This window comes from Squalius cephalus, assembly GCF_949319135.1.
Source record: "Squalius cephalus genome assembly, chromosome: 7".
In the NCBI taxonomy this organism is placed as follows: domain Eukaryota; kingdom Metazoa; phylum Chordata; class Actinopteri; order Cypriniformes; family Leuciscidae; genus Squalius; species Squalius cephalus.
In genome coordinates, this window is record NC_137128.1 from 42948065 (window position 1) to 42963979 (window position 15915).

At 37.9% G+C, this 15915-nt stretch overlaps 1 protein-coding gene across 1 annotated transcript; it reads right to left on the reverse strand.

Moving 5' to 3' along the window:
• Positions 1-4273: 4273 nt before the first annotated feature.
• LOC307161857 (CMRF35-like molecule 1) lies at positions 4274-12263 on the reverse strand (the record flags this gene model as incomplete). Its single annotated transcript, XM_079876794.1, has 8 exons — positions 4274-4411; positions 4508-4564; positions 4674-4733; positions 7814-7860; positions 11159-11259; positions 11683-11713; positions 11802-12110; positions 12221-12263. 8 exons carry the CDS (start codon positions 12261-12263, stop codon positions 4274-4276), a joined length of 786 nt encoding a protein of 261 aa, XP_079732920.1.
• Between the last annotated feature and the right edge of the window lie 3652 nt (positions 12264-15915).

A 15915-nucleotide genomic window follows, 5' to 3' on the forward strand; every position in this document is an offset into this window, starting at 1 on the left:
TTTGTATGTTGACAAGTTAATGCTACACTATGAAACTTTTGCCCCTCTAGCGGTTACAAAATTAAACCGAATGCATTTTGCGTACATTATTATTTTTATTTTTTTTGTGATTCATCCATGCTCATCTGTGTGGATGAATGTGATTCACTGCACAGCTGTACACAATGGAAACAAGTGGCGTTCACTGCAGAGCCAAATGACGTCCAGCTCCCCTCTCTGGACATCATGGCTGGAGTTTGACCTGATTCAGGTTTAGGGATAGGGTTATGGGTAGGGATAGAGTGTGGCGGGATCTTCAAGCTCCAAACATTGGGTCTGCAGTGAGTAGCCTCTCAATGAAAATACAAAAAAGTCATTAAAGTTAGACATAAAGAATGCTTGTCTGATATTGTCAAACATTTATAATAAACTCATGCTACCGTTAGAGAGTTACACATCTATACCTAACAGTTCAATCAAATATCTTACCAGTACAAAATACTGTAGTTTATCCATCGCACTGTAACATTGGCTAATGAAATTACATTATATCCCATTTTATTTGCTAAAATTCAGTCAGTCTTTTTCAATGAGTGATTGATTATTGAATCATAGGAGCTGGACTACACTGGTGGCACCATAGTTATCTATACAGATGGCTCTGTCTGATTTTATTCACTTATTCACTTAATATGTGCAGTCTGAAATGAAAAATAGGTAATTAAGACGAATTTACAGCGTAACTTTCGGTAGTGTACCTATAAAGTACTTACATGTTAGTATAAGGGGACAATATGTAATGTTTTGGGAATAAAACAACCAGGAGAATTAACAAATTATTTATACTGTTGCAGTTTTATTTATACTGTTATTATTATTTATACTGTAAGTATAAACTGGGTATACTTATTCTACAATTATGATACAACAATCTTACATCATTTTGGGAGCAATTTAGCGAACACAACATACACAGCTTACCTTTTTGTAATAATAGTGTTCCAATACATACAGTATAGGCTTTTTAAAAATCACATACATTGGCTATCTGTGCATTTATACAGTATGTTATTTATTTATTTATTTATTTTTGATAGCAAAAGTGCATTATGTTTTTGGGCTTACATGTTTCAAGGCAAGTAAAAACTATTTTTTTTATATACTGGGTAAATATACTCTTGTTACATGTTACAGGGTAAGTGTGACAGTGGGCCTGTAAATTAAAGTGGTGCTTGTTACCCTCTTTTTCCATGTTACAGGGTAAGTATACATATAATACATACACGAAATCTAATACTGACTCAGAAACCTTTATTTGAAAAACAATATTGTTGCCTTATACTGACATGTAAGTACATTAGGTACACTATAATTACCGAAAGTATCAGCACAAACGCTTCATACCAACTTTCCATCACGATGGTGGAGAGGTGATAATTTGGGCTTCTTGCAGTCTTTGAGTCAACCATGAACTCCTCTGGGTACCAATGTGAGGGCATTTGTCCGACAGCTAAAGCTTGATGGCCAAAATTGGGTCATCCAACAGGACAATGACCTCAAGCACACCAGCAAATCTACAGCAGAATGACTGAAAAGTAGAGAATCAAGGAGTTGCATTGGCCCTGTCAGAGTGGGGGGACTGGGGCAGGACCGTCAGAGAGATGTGTAGAAACAGATGCCCACAAACCTCAATGAACTGAAACAACGTTGTAAAGAAGAGCGGGCCAAAATTCCTCTAGAACAATGTGAGAGACTGATAAAGTTATACAGAAAACGATAACTTCAAGTAATTGATGCTAAGGTGGTTCTACAAGCAACTGAGTCATAGGGTGTACTTAGATTGTCACACATGGCTTCTCCATTTTGGCTTTGTAGTTTACACAGTGTAACGAGTTAGCTCAAAGAAATATTAATAATCTATCATAACTTGTTATAATTGACTATTAATATTTGGATGAGTTTATAGAATTAACTTAATGTAGTAAAATGAATATTACAATCAACCTACCTGTTCGTCCCGTGAACACTCAGCGTTAATTGTTTATTAATTCTAAGAAATATTCATTTCCGGGGGAGGGAAATGTCTTTCTTATAGTACAGTACTATAACAGCCTGTAGTCAAAATCTAAATCGTAAAGTAAACTTTGTTGCAAGCAGAGAATCAGAACCAAATACGTATTGTGCACAAGTTTTATTAACTAAATCATAAACATAATTAATCTAAACACACGTACAAACATGCATAGGTAAAATAGTGAGTGACAGAATGGAACCGGAAGCAGGAAATGGGACTATGGAAAAGGGATGTTGATGGTTCGGTGAGTGTCAAACGTGGAAGTTGCAATTGTTTTCTTCTCCGTTGGATGAAGAGGATATGATGAAATTGAGTGGTTTGTTTGACTCTGTTCTGGTTGAAGGTTTTCTCTCTCTCCTTGAGCACATGGCTGACCACATGCAGATTGTGACCTGCCGGCCCTGGGCAACCAAGAAGTGAGGAAGTCGAAGATAGTTGCCCATTCAGTGATGGTAAAGTTGCAGTTTTCTTCTGAGTTGGATTGAAGAAAATACAGTGTGACTCTGTTGGGAGAGTGAAGGCATAGCAGGCTGTGGTCACGGTGGGGGTCCCCACAGACATCAGCCCGAAGAAGCAGCAGTGAAGGCCAGAAGAAGAGGGGGAGTCACTGTGAATTTGTCTCTAATAAAGCCTGAGAAAGGCCCCACCTCTCCGGGTTTGCTTGACCAATGAGAAAGGTGGAATTTCCAAGCGGGAAAATTCCTCTGTGGTTGATTTATGAATCTTGTTTTAATGTGCAGCTGGATTGGTTTCTGATAAAGAAACTAAGAAAGATTCTTGTAATACTAATATGTTGCGCAGCTATCGGCATATCATGTACACAATCATTTCAATCTTCAAAGTATCAATTTATAGAGACCAAACATGGTATAGGTGAGTTTACATTGACCGTTGGCTCTATCATAAAATACACAGTATACAAAAAAATAATAGAATTAAAAGACACTACACAAGACAGTAAATCATTCACACAATTTTATGGGATGCATGTGCATTTATAGATCAGTTTGTCTATAAATGAATGCAGCAAAGTATGTTTTGAGGTCTGTTTCTGTCTTCCCTATATGTCTCTGCCTTGACCACATGACCACATTTTTAACAACAATAAAACCAACTTATCTGATCGTAGTCATGGTTATCAAGACCCTTCTTGCCCTTGTTGGGGGATGGGACCATAGATCCCAGAGTGAGTTTTAAAGATTATTTGTTACATATAATAAATAATTGTGTCTGATTAGTCTCAGTCGCTACTATGGAAATGATAACGATATCATTAAAAAAAACTTGCACTTTGAAACCCATTTTCTAAAGTTTGCATTTTCAGGCCCACAAAATTCCTGTGCCATGTAAATGAACGGGCAAAACACACAAAAAAGTTTTTAGCTGAAAAGGGTGTCATGTAACGAGCCCTCAGAGTATCCTTATTGTATCCTCCAATGTATCATTCATTGCACGGAAAACGAAAAGGACACATTTGAAGGAGCATTCGAATTGGGACAGTCTTCATTGTGCCGAGGTGACACAGGCCTCTAAATTGAGACGCAGCTACAGTATAGTGGTTACTCAGTACAACTTACAAGCATCAGCTGTGGCTAATTTACTGCAAGGCAAGCAGAGTGAGGGAGAAAGACAGAAAGCACATGGCAAAAACACACCACACATGGTAAAATACACAGCTAAAAACAAATGCATATTATACATTTTCAGAACTTAACAATGCTATGATTGACTATATGTTCCTGTTGGATATAAAAGTAGTAGGCTACTATAATATTTTGAGAGAATGATTAGATATTGGGATACTGAATTGAGTTTCCCACAGTGTTTTCACAGAGGTAGTGTGTGTAGAAAAAGTTTTTTTTTTGCATTTTGCATTTTGAAATGAAGAGCTGGCATATGAATGAACAAAATGTGGTGTTGTTGAGTTAAGAGAGATTAGAACAAGTACTTTAAGTATTGGTAAACGATTGTTAGCAATTTGTAAAAAAAAAAAAAAAAAAAATAGATACAGATTCAGACAGTAGGAAAAGATAAATACTGTAGTACAATACAAGACAATTAACCTTTATATTTATACATTACATTTATTTTTGAAGAAATATGTTATATAAATTGAAAATTTATAGTTGCTTTGTTCATTTTTACACAATCTATTTTGTCTTCCCCTAACACCATCACACATTCCTCCTATTGCTCTTCCATGACAATTCGAGAATTTATTCAAAGTGTTTGAGAAAATCTGTAATTTCCAAAGTGCCACTGTGAGTTGAGTTCAGGGTTCAGTTCCTCTCCTGCAGAGCTCTCAGTCCAGTCATTCTCACTGTTAGTGTGGAGCCACAGTGCTGTATATTGCTCCACCTGCTGGAGGCTTATGGAAGTGCGAGATCATTTTCAATGTATTGCCAGTAATGGTACAATAAATCCATGGAATAATATATTTTTTGTAAAACTTACTGCTTTACTCCTAGGAGCATCACCAATAAAACTGTAGGTTATGTCTTTGTTGGGATCCTGTGGAGAATGGGATTGTAATTAAACATGATACATTTATGAAAACTTACTATTAATAGGCCTATGTCATATTTCTGAGCCATTGTGTTGGTATGTCTGGTTTACTTACACTTGAGCGTTCATCATCTACAGTGCTGTATATTGCAGGTTCTTCAGGTTCACAGTATATCTGCATTTCACACAAACACAGAAAATAAGAAAAACCATACATCAAGAAATCAACATGTGAGAAATAAGGTTGAAAAAAAAATCTAAAATGCTCTAAAAAGTTTTGAGTTTAATGACACCTCTCATGTGAATCGTAGCAATCGCTTTGGCAGTTTAGTAGTTTTTTCAGTACAGTTTAGTACTGTGCATTGAGTCAATCGCTTTGGCTCAATTCTATTTTATTCTAATTCAACTGTGCAGTTTTGTAAGTGTTTTAAGGGAACATTGCATTTTATCATTTTGCAAACATTTGCAAACAACGTTACTTTTGAATTTTCTCTGAATTTCCTGAAACAAGTAGGCTAGTAATATTTCAGAAACAAAACGTTCCATGAACGTTGCATAAATAATATTTTTGTGCTAACATTTTGTGAACATTATTAACTCTGAAAGAATGTTCTATTAACATTAAAATAACGTTTTTTTTAGAGAACATGCTTGTTAGCCAAAGTTCTGAGAACGTTCCTTGTTAGCTGGGATATTTTTTCTGTGTGCCGCTTTATTGATTAATAAACGTTTATTTTTTAAATCTGTATCTAACATGCTCAGTGTGATCCACAATAACATTTAGCTGAACAAAAATGACATTCTAGCATAGTACAGTAAGAAGTCAGTGTCAACAAAAAAGTAGAACAAAAAAGACATTTCTATATTGCAAACATTCCAGTGTTGACTGACACGTTGAAACAAGTAATAAAAACTCAGTGAGTGTTTTAGCGCAATTTTCTGACGTCATGGGATCACAACACTAAGAGATAGTAAATCTTTTTATTTATTTATTTATTTATTTATTTTTTGTGTGTGCGTTCCCGAGATTAGACCTTCCTTAACATAATGCCGAAAACCCGAAGTCTCTAGGTGGTCTGGTTGAGGAGGAGATAGAAGTGCAAGATTGGTGGGCACAGACAGAACAGAAATCATGAGTTAACAATCGCAATTTTGTCCGTAGGAAAATTGCGCTAAAAAACCCCGAAACATCTAAACTTTTTGACCAGCATGGTTCACACAATGGAAAATAATTTCTTAATTTTGGTGGCACTGGCCAGTTTACGTACACAATAGTTTTGAAGCATGAATTAAATGTTTTGGGCGAGTTATTACATTTTGCAGACATGCAATAGGGTTTTTATTTCCCATAAATATAGAATAGTAAGACTAAAAACGAGCCAAAGCGTTTGGGAAAACTGTAAAAATACACAGATATTGTCATACTGTCACGGGTTGTGAGGGAGAGACTAAACACACAACGAAGATTCATGACCGAATCAAATCAGTGACCACGACGACCAACAAGGCAGGGAGAAACGGTGAACGAAAACAAACAAGTATTTTATGGTGTGACAGTACACCCCCTCCCGGAAGGTGCGTCCTCGCGCCGTAGAGAGGAGGAGCATGAGGAGATGGCGAAGGGGTTGGCGAAGGGTAGGCGAAACCGGCAGAGGATACATGAGGAGGTTCTGGAGAAGGACGGCTGACCGGGAGGAGACAGAACTGAAGGTGGTGAAAGGAAGGAAGGAGCCTTGAGCAGGGGCATGATGGCAGGTGCCCAGGCCACAGCCAGAACTGTGCTCCATAGTGGCGTCGACGGAGACAAGAACCATGGTGGCAGAAGTCCTGACACCCCCATGGCGATGGCCGGAGGCGATGGCGCTGGAGAAAGAGCCCACCGCATAGCCGAAGATCCGAGGTGATGGAGCAACGCCGAAGACTGTGGCGACCGCGCCCCAGCAACAACCTCACACTATGACAGAGCAGATCCAGAGGACAGAGGGCGAGCTGGGGTGACCGAGGGCGGTGGCGGAGCCTGAGGGACGACTGAGTGGGCCGTAGTCAAAGGGGTGGAGGGTCTGACCCAGGTGCAAGGTCTGACCCAGGTGGAGCCGACTGACTGAGGGAGCTCGGCGAGGCCGAATGGCCGATGGTCCTCTCTGGAATGGTGAGCGGTAGGAGCGCAGGAGCAGGGAAGTCAGGGAGACGGGTCGAGGAGGAGCGATGTCCGCCAAGGTTGTAGGTGGAGTTGTGGGCTCCTCTTGCCCAGGCTGAGATGGTTCACAGCTGGCCCGAGGTGGATCCGCACCACTGGGAGGAGTTAACACAGAGGGAATGGTGGAAGACAGTGAGGAGTGGGTGGCAGGAATGAGGGCTGAGGATGAGGCTAGAAAGGGAGAAAAAGTCAGAAGATGTGGGATGTCCTCTAAGGTGGTGGGAGAGGGAGGCAGGGTAGTTTTGACGGGACAGAAGAAGATTCTCTTCAGTCACAGATGAAGAGGTAAGAATGTGTTGCTGCCTCGCGCTTTGGTGTTGGGCTCGACGTTTACAGTGGGCTCAAACTGCTTTCTTCCGACCGACGGGTTCTGACTGGGCACTGGGATTGGAGTGGGGCTGGTGACGTCATCAAAGGTGAGGAATGATCAGCAGGACACCAGCACCCACTTCACAAAGTCGGCGAAGCGCCCACAAGGAGGTTCTCCAGACAACTGTGCTCAAGTGGCGGCGGTGTTGAGGCCAACCCGAAGAAACGCGCAGAGGCAGTCATCCAGGAAAGTGGTCTGATGAGCCAGATCCAAAAATGCCTCCAGATGTTGCTCGAGGGAGCGTTCTCCCTGCTCAAGGCATAGTAGTTTAACAGCAGGGAAGTCCATGAAATAAAAGCCGAAACAAACACATGAACTGAGACGAAGAAAAACAAACACCAATGATTCACCGTTTAACTTTTGATTCTGTTGTGAGGGAGAGACAAAACATATGACGAAGATGAAGAAGATAAACATGCTTTAATATTCCAACAGGCAAATCCACGATAATCCACACACAATGTACACATTGACATAACCTGACAAAAAGACACACCAACTGATCTGAATTTAAGTAGGGGAGATAATGACATGCACACACTTGAACACAATGACGAAATCAAATCAGTGACCATGATGACAAACAAGGCAGGGAGAAACGGTGAACGAAAACAAACAGTCTTTGATGGTGTGACACATACAAACATTTTCATAAACATTTTCATAACTCATAATTTAAAGGACTTACATTGGTTCTGCTGTCGTTTCTCTCTCTGTTTTGGTGTTTATCTTGCTCTTTATTTTAAAAAGGGGAAACAATAATATGACATTAACAGAGTTTATGTATATGTGCTGTTGAAATAAATTATAACATGGCATGAAATGAACTTTAAAAAGAATTAAGGGACCGTTCGGTATTTATGGAAGGGGCCACCGGAGGAAAATAGGGGAGGGTCATGTCTTTTTATTCTTTGTTGAGGGGAGGGTCATCCAACTTTTTTTAGTCTAGGGGGAGGGTCACCCAACTTTTATATTCATTAAAACAGCAACATTTCAAAGTGGCTTGTTTGGTGCTATTTTTTTCCATTTAGCTCCATGTTGATCTCGCGTTATCAGCCCCCCTTCGATATCAGATGGGTCTGACCCAACAAAAATCCAGTTTGGCGCTGTTTGGCAGTGTGCGCTTCAGTTCGCGCTTAGAAAAATTGCATCATGTCAGAACAGAATGCCAAAGAAATGTTTACCCGGCAAAGCTTTAAAGCACGAGCAAATAATGAACTTTTGTTAAGTGCACAGTGTCCTGTGAGTGTAACTCTACCGCTGCATTAACATGTGATGTGAATTAACGTATACGTCGAGTTTAACAGTATTGGGACTGAGGCGCCAGAACTGCTGATAGAATGCTGTTGGGCGATACTGCATATTTTAGTTTCCATTCTTATTTTGTTTCCACGATGTGTAAGATGTAGGGCTACCACCAGCCGCGGCGCTACCATTGGGCCCGGGTGGGCATTTAGGTCCGGGCCCACCCATTTTCTATAGCCTATGGTTTTGTACGTTTCTTCATTCGGATCTATTAGCGATGATCGATCCAAATTCTAAACAAACAGTTTACATGCTTCGTCCTTGTTACATTATTCATTAAGATAATAATTAATAAATGCACGCATAATTATCAGTGAACTTGATAAATGTTGCAGATATGTTTTACATGCATGCACAAACAAATGCATTTCAACTTGTGTGTGCAAAATTCAGAATAAAATGAATGTGCAGCAATTTGTACAAATACAGATACTGTAGGCCTACTGTGTTGTTACCATTAAATAAGCTCATTTAGTTTAATTTTTGTTAAAATATAATAATGTTATTTTTTCATCTATGTTGATTATGAAAAGTGAACCGCACACACGACGCAATATCGAGAGACATGGAGCGGGTCAGACATGATTTTGACCACTTAATTAAGTTTTGTTTTGCAGAAAACGATTTTTTAAAGTGAATTTCGTTTTGTATAAATTGTATCTTAATTTTAATATTTTTTTTTTATCAACCAATTGCCAAATACCAAATATAGCAGACAACACAATCATAGAGGCGCCCGCGTGGTCACTTGCACTGCTCGTAAACAGGAGCGCATCTCATCCTAACTGAACGAAACTCAGCATATGCCTCACATACATGAAATATATCTTAAGAAAGCTTGAAATGTCTTTTTAACAATTTAAAACGAAAAGAAATAGGCTACTCTCTGGTTATAATGATGTGCATTTCTCTCTATAGGCGTGTTCACTATACGGAGATGGCGATCGTCAACTTCATCTTTACAGCTGTTGTTGCTGTTAATAAACTAAAATAATAGGCTTATAATTTTATTAAACAATAAATTAAATGAAATTTTTATTGTATTAAAAAAGCAACAAAAAAAATCCTGTTTATCAATATTGTGTGTGTGTGTGTGTGTGTCGAAATAATTTGTCCGCTGCTGCTCAAAAAAAAAAAAAAAAAAAAAAAAAGAAAAACAGGCAAAAACCCCACTGTCAGTGTTTTGTAAGGAACAGGCAAATATGTTTAATATAGCAGGAGACATTTTAATTGTTTACTAATAAAACAGTTATTTTTTATGTCAGTGGGCTAGACAGATGAAGTTGACGACTCGCGATCTCCGCAGCGCTACCACATCTTTAAATCACTATTAGTAGGCTATTATTTAAGTTAACATAAAATACATAGACCTACACCACAAAAACTAGTTGAGGATAAATTCGTTAAAATTGATTGATTCCAGTGAATGGACGTGACATTTGCAGTCAAAACTTAAAATAAAAATTCTCAGAAAATGCATTTATTTGAAACGTCTGAAAGGAGTCAAGACATTAGAAAAATATCAGTCTACACATGTGTTTTATATTTAATATGAGGGAAATACACATGTGACGTGACACAAAAAAATCTTTAACTTTTAGGTGGCAAAATATTTTTTAGTAATTCTATAAATTACACTGTGCAAACCAAAATATATATACCCACCGGATGAATAAAGACCGGCCTCCACAGAAAATTAAATTTTATATTATTTTTATTTTATTTTTCGTGTTTGTATTTATGTGAAAAAAAAAAAAAAAATGTTACGGACGTGACAGTTCTCAATTACGCACGGACATGACTGCTCTGAAGCGACTTTAAAAATTGCACAGAGACCTCAAACAGTAAGCACAAAGCATTTCTTTAAAGTGAATTTCGTTTTTTTATTAATTTTATCTTAATTTTAATCAATGTTTCATCTGGATTTAATAAATAAGAAGTAGTCTAAATATAGTAGAAAATAGATAATCATGACACGGAGGCGCGGGCGAGTGAACTGGACTCTTGTCTCATAAATGAACCGAAACTCAGCGTAAGGTATGCTACTTGCTTCAAAGACCTGAGAAATATATAGAAAGCTTGAAATTTCTTTTAAACATGCAGAACAATTCAAAACGAAGGAAAACAGACTGCTTTCTCCTTATGAAATGTGCATTTCTCTCTGGCGCGTTCTGAGAAGATCGCGACGCATCGTCAACTTCATCTTTGCAGTAGACACAGAAAACACTTGTTTATTAAAAACAATTAAAATGTCTAGCTATATATGACATATTAATAATCATTACTTTTGCCGGTTCTTTGTGACAGCTTTTAGATGCTTTTTTCGCAACGCCACCCACATGTTGAACGAGTCACACCGCATCAGCACCGAAAACATGATTTTTTTTTTTCAAATCTAAAATAAAAAATCGTGATACGAACCGAATCGTAGGTTTGGTCTATCGTTACAGCCAGATGAGAAAGCAAGAGTTTATGGTTTAAAAAACAAACAAACAATGGCTATCTGAACATCTTTGCCAAGCGCAAACCAGTACAGAATTAGGCTAATCAATAAATTATCGGGGAGGGTCATGCCTTTTTTCACAATCATTTTGGAGGGTCATAGAAAAAATTATTGCTGGCGAAGGGAGGGTCATGTCTTTTTTGACAACAGATCTCAAAACTCCTCCGGTGGCCCCTTAAATAAATAACGAACAGTCCCTAAGAATAGAGTGCAGGTCAAACTGACTGGGTCTCTGTTTCCGTCTCCAGGTGAAAACACCGACCAGAATCAACAGCAGCAAAAGTGCAGCTGAAACTGGAAGCCACACAGTCAGAAGACCTTTATTTCTGTGGGAAATAAGAAAACACTTTAAAATCGGTTCATTCAATAAGCTCAGAAGAAAAGGTGTGTGATTAAGTCACCTGAATAAAAGCACCAGAAAATAAGGCATATCTGAATTAAATTTTCATCAGATCTTTATTAAACTTTGTTAATGTGCTTCAGCATTAGAATTAGCCACAGTCTTTGAATTAGTTTAAAGCTTTATTTTATTTTAAACAATACAGGAGAAGGTATTTGGTTCTTCTGTGGCATTATTATTGTTGTGCAAAGATATAAAAAAGCAAGAAAAAACAGGGCAATAAGGAAATTATTATGTAAACAATAAAGAAAAATAAATTTAGGAAATAGAGCATTGATGACAAAACAGCCAAATATAGAATAATTCTAGGAAGATTATTCATTTTAATGAGAACCATTTAAATACTAACGAGTCTCTCGGATTGTCCGTGGCTCGGTTTACTGTTAAAAGTAGAAAGCAGAAATTTTAGTTGTGTTTTATTTTTTATATGTAGAAGCTAAATATTTAGTTATTGAGAAAAAAATGTACCTGGTTCTGCCTCGGTTACAGTGAGATGAACAGGATTCAGTGCCTCTCCAGCAGAGCAGAAGTACCATCCAGATTCACTGAGTCTCAGTCCAGTCATCAACACAGTGAAGGAGCTTCTCCCATCATCTCTGATCTGGACTGATGAATTCTGGGATGTGTCAGTCCTCTTCTCAGTGTAACAGCTCTGATCTTTAATTCTGCACCACTGTTTGGTTTTATACTGATATTCAGAAGTGTAGAAACACTGGACACTGACATTATCACCTTCATGTCCAGATACACTGCTGCTCTTCACAGACACACCCGGAGCTGAACACAGACACAAGTCATCTGATTATAAAAGATTATAAAATACATGTGTGTGAAGTCAGATAATTATAGAATGTGATGAAAACCATTATAAAAATCTCATACCAGACTGAACCTGGATATAAAGATCAAATGTAGCACTCCGCTGTCCATCAGTCTCCACAACACAATAATAGAGTCCAGTATGTTCGCTCTGCAGGTTTCTCATAGTCACAGTAAAGAGACTCTGATCAGGATGATCAATTACTGACAGATTCTCCTCTGTTGTGTTTGTGCATATATCAGATTGATCATTATCTGAGAACCAGTATTTCTTCTGCGGTGGGTTTTTCTCATCATAATGACATGGGATGGTGACAGATCCTCCAGTCTTAATAGTTAAAATATGATTTGACCTACCGTTGAAGCATTCAACACCTAAATAAACACACAAACCGTTATTATGTCCAGGATTTACAATAAATCACTTCTGAATCAGTTCTGTCCTCACATAAAACACATTAAACACAACATGAACAGCTAAGCATAAAATCTGTCATTCCAAAATGATAAATAGGATCCATTAGAAACAAAGACAGCACAACATTTAATACTCACTTAAAATGAGCCAAAACCCGATTGAAATGTAGAATACTTTTGCGTATGTGGCCATTGTGAAAGTTTCTCTTCTTGTATCTTGAGTAGTCTAACTGTGTCTGTAGTGACTGTTGCACTTCCCTTTTCTCCCTTAATTCATATAACACTCTTGCGCCATCTGACTAGATGCAGTGAGGATAGACACACATTCATTTGTATCTGTTTCATTAGTAGGGGGTCTGGGGGTAATTGTAACACACTAAATTCGTCAATCACAAATAATCTATGATGACACTTTCCCAGCTAACAAAAATATGTTCTAAAATAATTTTGCTAATGTTCCCATTAAGTAATGAAAATGTTATTCCTGAATGTCTAAACTTTCAAAACTTTAAGCGTTTAAAAAAAAAAATCTTGGTTATATGAATGTTAAGGGAACATTCAATTTAACCATTTTGCAAACCTAATTTTGTAATGTTCTCTGAACATTCTGAAAGAAATAGTAAGTGATTTTGAGATAAAAATTAGCATATCCAACATTCTTCTCATTCTGTCAGCAGTTCTTCTCTATGCAATAAAAATTTGTTTGAATTTCATGCTATTACAGTTATAGCTCCTGTTAAAATCCATCTTGTAGTAATGTATCACCCCCAATTGGGTACCTTTGTAGAGGAGCTGGATGTGCTGCTGTCCTCATTCCCTGAGTATAGCAGCACACTTGTAGTCTTTGGTTATTTTTCCCATGGTCATCAACCCACAACCCACTTTTTAAATATATATATAGAAAACATTCTTAGAATAACATCCTCGGAACATCCTTATAATGTTATTTTTATTTGCCGAATGTTTTCATAATGTTTTCATGGAACGTCCATGATGTGATTTGTACTTGATGATTGTTCTCATAATGTTGAGAGAAAATGTTCTTAGAACATATTGTTGTTATCTGGGGTCACTTTAATAACAAATAATTTATCGGGAGTGTTTATGATGGAATGTGTATGTTGTTGCTATAGGCGACACATAACTTGAAACTATTTCATAACATTCTTTTGAAATGTTTTTAAAGAGGAAGTGTGTCTCCTTAGTCATTGGTTAACTCCCACCTATGCTTGCCTGTTATGAGCCAAAGAAAGAAAAAATAGAATGAACATCATAATGGTTTGGTCATGATAGTGTTTCTTCTGCACTAAAACTTGACGTCAACTTCCTCTTGTCTTCTGTGAATTATGACAACATCTCACCCAAAAGTCTTACCAGAAATATTGGTCAATTTATAACTCTAATAGTTCAGCTATAGGCCTTGTGGCAAGCAGGATGAGGCCGAGGGCCGTTAGAGAACGCACAAGGCCGGTGGCATGATTGATGATGAGCAGTGTCGTATCTCTCACGGAGGAGCTTCGGAAGCATAAAAGCAGGAGCGACTACAGTGAAGGATGAGAGAGGACCAGGCCTGGACTTTACGTTGTGGTTTGTTTATGTATTATTATGTGTGTGTGGCAGTCGTCTGTGATGGGGTTGCAGCCTTTACTTTCGTTTTGTGTTTGTTTTATTATTAAAGTGTTTAAATGTTTGCCGGTTCCTGCCTCCTTCTTCCCATGACAACATACCTTGCTACAGGCCTATTAGCATTACATATACCGCTTTGCAGTAAAGGCTGGCCACCACAGAGGCTATGTATGCCATAAAATATGTACTTTCAATATTTTCATGTTATTAAAATATGAAACGTGTGTGTGTGTGTGTGTGTGTGTGTGTGTGTGTGTGTGTGTGTGTGTGTGTGTGTGTGTGTGTGTGTGTTAAAAATATATTATTCAGAAATATGTTTTCTGATTAATGAGTCATCACCTGTTCGTCATTTGAGTTCAGTCACCATGTGTATTTAAATTCCTCACCATCATCTTCATCTGGACTTATACACTGGAACGTTTCTTAGACATTATGCAAAATTGAAGCATGTTCCTCAAGGTGATGAATGACAGGACACGCTTAAAGGGTTAGTTCACCCAAAAATGAAAACTGTCATTAATTACTCACCCTCATGTCGTTCCAAACCCGTAATACTTCCGTTCATCTTTGGAACACAAATTAAGATATTTTTGATGAAATCTAAAAGAGATTTTTGATTCCTCCAGAGACGCAACATTACAATCCCTTTCAAGGCCCAGAAAGGTAGCAAAGACATTGTTAAAATAGTCCTTGTAACTAAGGTGGTTCAACTAATGTTATGAAGCGGTAAGAATATTTTTTGTATGAAAAAATAACGACTTTATCCAACAATTTCTTCTCTTCCATGTCAGTCTCTGATGTTGTTCACGTGAGCACCACGACACATGCGTGTGATGCTGATGCAGGAGTCAGCCAATAATGAGCCGGCGTTCAGACGTAGAACCCAGAAGCGCTGCACTGTGTCAATAACACAGGAGAATGACACAGAAAAGAGAATAAGCTGTTGAGTAAAGTCATTATTTATGTTTGTTTTTTTGCACACACAAACTATTCTCATCACTTCATAACATTAAGGTTAAACCACTGTAGTCACGTGACTATTTTAATGATGTCTTTACAACCTTTCTGGGGCTTGAAAGTGGTTCTAAAGTTCTGTCTATGGGGGGATCAGAAAGCTCTCAGATTTCATCAAAAATATCTTAATTTGTTTTCCAAAGATGAAAGAAGGTCTTACGGGTTTGCAACGACATGAAAGTAAGACATTTCACAGATAGTGTGGATTTAGTGTGCGTTAAGCGTGGCATTTTCCAGACCAGGGACGTCTTGCACACTTACTTCCTGTCACACACTCTCAAGTGGCCAAGACCCCAAGTGTGGGTATTTGGACATCTTGAAATGGGACCTGTCCAAATAATCAACAATAACCAACCCCTATGATATATGCCTATGCTTTAGTCATTAATTTATATATCTTAAAGGGGTGGTTGATTATGATTTCACTTTTGTAACTTTAGTTAGTGTGTAATGTTGCTGTTTGAGTATAAACAACATCTGCAAAGTGACAATTAAAGTTCAAAGCAAAGGGAAATATTTGCTTTTAAAGAAATTGCTTTTTAAGGACTACAGCAAACGGCTGGTAGAGACTACACAACATTCCTCCCGGGTTAGTGACATCACAAACCCTATAATTTACATAAACCCCGCCCCCGGAACACGATTTATAGATTATCAAGACAAAATATGCTAATCAATGACTAGAAGATAACTACATAAGCAACAT